Genomic DNA, 4,803 nt, shown 5'->3' with positions numbered 1-4,803 from the left:
CCCGCGTCTCCTGCATCGGCAGGCGGACTCTCAAGCACTGCGCCACCAGGGAAGCCCTTAATTCATTTTTATTGAATGTCTCCTGTACACTAAGTCTAACACTTATTAGATCAGAACAAAATCTTCAGTAGTAGAACTGGGCACAGGGAAAAAGAAAGGAGTATAATTTACGTCAGAATTTTATAAACGTAAAAATATATCGTATTTTAATTATATGAAAATGTACAATTTCTGAAAAATAAACTAAATTATATTCAAAGCAGTAATTTTTCAAATTTTTATTTTTGTGAGCTTCATCTAAGCCTTGATTTAAGAAATAATAAAAGAACTGAATCAAAAAGGTACAAAACATGGTAAACAATTATCTGTCATCATTTGAAAGAGGAAAGTGGCTCTTATAATCACAACCACCACCAAAACATAATAAGCTCGTAATAGAATAAAGCTTTATTCATTTCATATTTGCGATTTCTAAAAAGTGTTACACTATTTCATTTCTCTCCCTGTATATAAAATTACCAGACACCTCAGAGCATTAAGGTGAAAACCGGATGAAGCTGGGTAATTAAACTGAAGAAGCCTCATTTGATTTCAGTTCAGCTGCTGAAAATTGACACGCATTTAATCAAAAAGTTCCTCAAGAGCAACACAGAATAACAAAGAATGCTTAAAAGAAGAATAATTTAAACACAACTAAATCTTTTAGGCTAACTGCATTATTCACAGAAAGCACTTGATGCCTCATTATTTTCTTAGCTCAACTTTCCCTTTTTCCTAATCCCCTTGGATGTATTCCTACAAAGATACCAGCCTATCGACAGAAAGCTAGAATTTCTCAATTGTCAGTTTTATGCCATTAATTGCAGGTAAATAATGTCCTCAGATACTTAACACACATCCAACTTCTTTAGTATATGATTAACCTTGCCTTGTGCACCTCAAAAGAAACTTCTGGGAACTGGTTTCCCACTGCTACAAAGCAGGGGAATTAGAAGAGACAAGCTCTGAAAATCCACACCGAAGTCACATGACAGCCTGGCACTTAGCGACCTGCTTCACATGCCATTTTGGCCTTTCCCTTGTTTCAAGAATTATCTGGGTGCGAGGGAGGGTCTACCCACAAGTTAGCTAGCTTCCTGACATGTTACACACAGGACCAGTGACAGAACACTGCCACGGTTCTCCATTCACAAGATATTTTAAGACATGAGACTGAGAAGTCAAATCATAATCTCTCAGTTTTTATGAAGTGCATCAAACTGCTCCTACATACGTGGTGATAGTTTACCTTTCTAACAGCCATGAAACAAGCACATTACTGGCAAAATACGAGCTCAGGTTTTCCTCAATGACTATTTTATAGCTTACCTCAACGCAGAGATGATCTTCGTTATTGCACTGTGTACTATATCCTTAGGTGAGATGTCAAGAGGGCCAACGGCCACCTCTAGCAGCTGTTGAATCATTCTTAGAGGCTGACCGTCTAAACACATGGCCAAGGCTTGATTCTGAACTTCCCCTTTTACTGACCGAGACAGATCGTAGAGGTAACTATATTTCTGCAGCGTTTCCTGCAAACATATGGAATTCAACATGTAAATATCGACTAGGAATTACATGTCTACATGGACAGAATGAAATATATTTAGAAGCTCTCAAACCAAATACGCTATGACCACAAACACCACATGGAGGAATACGCAGGGGTTGTTAAGAGCTTGGTCTCCAGGGCCACCCAGGCTTGAGTGCAATCCTCGCTTTAATTAGTAAGCCACTGTGATCTCAACTTTCCAGGATCTATAAAACGAGGATGAGGACAATCACTTCTTATGAACAGAGGATGTCATAAACATTCAATAAAAATCACTCCTTGGGCTTCCCTGGTGGCGCAGTGGTTGGGAGTGCACCTGCCGATTCAGGGGACGTGGGTTCGTGCCCCAGTCCGGGAGGATCCCACATGCCGCGGAGCGGCTGGGCCTGTGAGCCATGGCCGCTGAGCCTGCGCGTCCGGAGCCTGTGCTCCGCAACAGGAGAGGCCACAACAGTGAGAGGCCCACGTACCACAAAAAAAAAAAAAAAAAAAATCAGTCCTTTAGCACAATGTTAGGCACAAAGTAATGCTCATTAAGGGCAAATTTCTCTATTATTATTATTGTGCTATAACCACATAATAGTTATAATCTATTAAGCATCAACTATGTAAACCCGGGTATTGTACATATGTCATCTAATTTAATGTTTATCATTATCCCACAGGAGTTTTTAAATTAGCTCCACTTTACCAAAAGGGAAATAGAAGACCAAAGATGTTAAGTAATGTGTCCAAAGTCACACAGCCAGCCATTAATGGATCTTAGGATTAGAATCCGAGATTCTACTTTCCCCACTGCACTGTCCCACTCCACACTGCCTGCCCCTCTTTGATAATACTGTACAAACTAACATGACAACAAATAATTTAAGAAATAGGACACCAGCTACCATTGTTCAGCATACCAAATATGGCCACTTGATGTTAATAACACTTTCCAACTTTCACAAGTAATTCTCAGTATAACTGCTTTGTCTTTCAAAACAACCACGTGGAAATCTAAACATTAACTGGACATTTGATGATATTCAAGAATTACTATTACCTTTTTTACTGGTAATGCTGTAGTGGTTAAGTTTAAATATATCTTTTAGAAATAGATATGGAAGGGTTTGTGGATAAAATGAAAAGATGACTGGGTTTTTCTTTAAAATGATCCAGAGGAGCGTAGTAAGGGTAGGTAGGGGTAGGTGTGAAATAAGATTGGTCACATTTTGATAATTGTGGAAGCTGGGAGTTGGGCACATGAGATTTCATGTTACTATTCTCCCCATTGTTTTCTAAACTTTCTATAAAAAAAAAGACTGTGAGTTAGGCAGGGCAATTACTAGTAACCCTACTACGACAAGAGGAAACTGAGACCCCAATGGCCTGTAATTGAAATTGCACTAAACTTCTTGAGTATATAAGATGGTCTTTCACGCAGTACATATAAAGAGGTTAAAATCAAGGCCTGAACTTAAAAGGGACAAATATATGAAGTTGAATTTACTTCCAGCATTTGCTCTGAAAGGCGCCTTAACAAAATCATATAATGTTCAATTTAGGAATCAGAAGAGGCTCCTATTACAGACCATCCACGGTCTAATATTTGCAAGTAGCTATTTGGTACCTTTAAATCTAGCTGAAGCAAATGGCTGATTTTGTTAATAAACCCCTTGGTCCCTTATACACTACTCTAGCCACTGAAAGACAATACTTATTCCAAGGAGAGTAATGACAATTCTCCAGATATGAATATAGAATACTTGATTAGAAAAATGAATATGTATTTTAAAAGTTTTGTACTAGTAAGTATAAATCACTTTTACCTGAAGATCCAAATTTTACCCTAGTTCTTATAATTATTGATTATAGAACTGTAAATATCAACAGGATAAAATCAAGATTGGTAAAGCCAATCTGCTCCCTGCAAAGGCTTCTATATTGCTCATACCATTATTTAATATTATTCATTAGATAGCCTAACAGGCGCTGTAAAGTACAGAATGAAATAAAAGTGCTATCAGACTTTTGAATTCTTCCCATTATCTTTTGCATGAGGGGCTTACATTTCTGTGTCTCATACATATTTTGAAGTCTCCTATTTGTTCATTATCTGGACTCCTCTCCACTGACTGATCTTTCTGGTCAGGAATATTTTTTACAAGCCAAGAATACAACTCAATAAACTTGTAAGGTTTAAGAAAAATAAAAGAGGAGGTTAGTGGCCACTTACAGGTTCATTCACCATAGCATTAAAGGGCAAATGGAATTTATTTTTTAATATACCTAAATGCTGTTTTCACCTAGATGAAGATCATTTACTTATTGATTTGCCAACTTTTAAGTTATGGAAAAGAATATTAAAATTTCCATGACTGTGACAATACAGAAGAAAAGCTACAAAGGCTACAGAGGGTTTCCTCATGTAGTCCCAACACCCTGTTCCCCAAACCTCATCATGGCAGGGGCTCCTGACTCTCATGGGGTGCTTTCTGAGACACCATCAGGGTCTCAACAAGAAACCAACTAGGAACAACTCTATTAGCCAAAAAAGTCATATCAATAATGAAGTTAAGCTGATCTCTCAGCAGAAACTCTACAAGCCAGAAGGGAGTGGCAGGACATACTGAAAGTGATGAAGGAGAAAAACCTGCAACCAAGATTACTCTACCCAGCAAGGATCTCATTCAGATTTGATGGAGAAATTAAAACCTTTACAGACAAGCAAAAGCTGAGAGAGTTCAGCACCACCAAACCAGCTTTACAACAAATGCTAAAGGAACTGCTCTAGACAAAAACACAAGAGAAGGAAAAGTCCTATAATAACGAACCCAAAACAATTTAGAAAATGGGAATAGGAACATACATATCGATAATTACCTTAAATGTAAATGGACTAAATGCTCCCACCAAAAGACACAGATTGGCTGAATGGATACAAAAACAAGACCCATATATATGCTGTCTACAAGAGACCCACTTCAGACCTAGAGACACATACAGACTGAAAGTAAGGGGATGGAAAAAGATATTCCATGCAAATGGAAACCAAAAGAAAGCTGGAGTAGCAATTCTCATATCAGACAAAATAGACTTTAAAATAAGGACTATCAGAAGAGACAAAGAAGGACACTACATAATGATTAAGGGATCGATCCAAGAAGAAGATATAACAATTGTAAATATTTATGCACCCAACATAGGAGCACCTCAATACATAAGGCAAA

At 37.8% G+C, this 4,803-nt stretch overlaps 1 protein-coding gene across 1 annotated transcript in view; it reads right to left on the bottom strand.

The window, feature by feature from the left end:
• The window catches only part of NBAS (NBAS subunit of NRZ tethering complex), a 360,677-nt gene that overhangs the window by 67,265 nt on the left and 288,609 nt on the right, over nucleotides 1-4,803 (bottom strand). The window contains exon 46 of the mRNA XM_007471211.1: nucleotides 1,369-1,571. Coding sequence (XP_007471273.1) covers nucleotides 1,369-1,571 — 203 coding nt within the window. The remainder of the gene's footprint in view (nucleotides 1-1,368; nucleotides 1,572-4,803) is intronic.

Source organism: Lipotes vexillifer, unplaced genomic scaffold, assembly GCF_000442215.2.
Source record: "Lipotes vexillifer unplaced genomic scaffold, Lipotes_vexillifer_v1.1 scaffold604, whole genome shotgun sequence".
Taxonomy (NCBI): Eukaryota; Metazoa; Chordata; class Mammalia; order Artiodactyla; family Lipotidae; genus Lipotes; species Lipotes vexillifer.
Note: the sequence above shows the minus strand (reverse complement) of the source record. Positions and strands in the feature narration are given on the sequence as shown.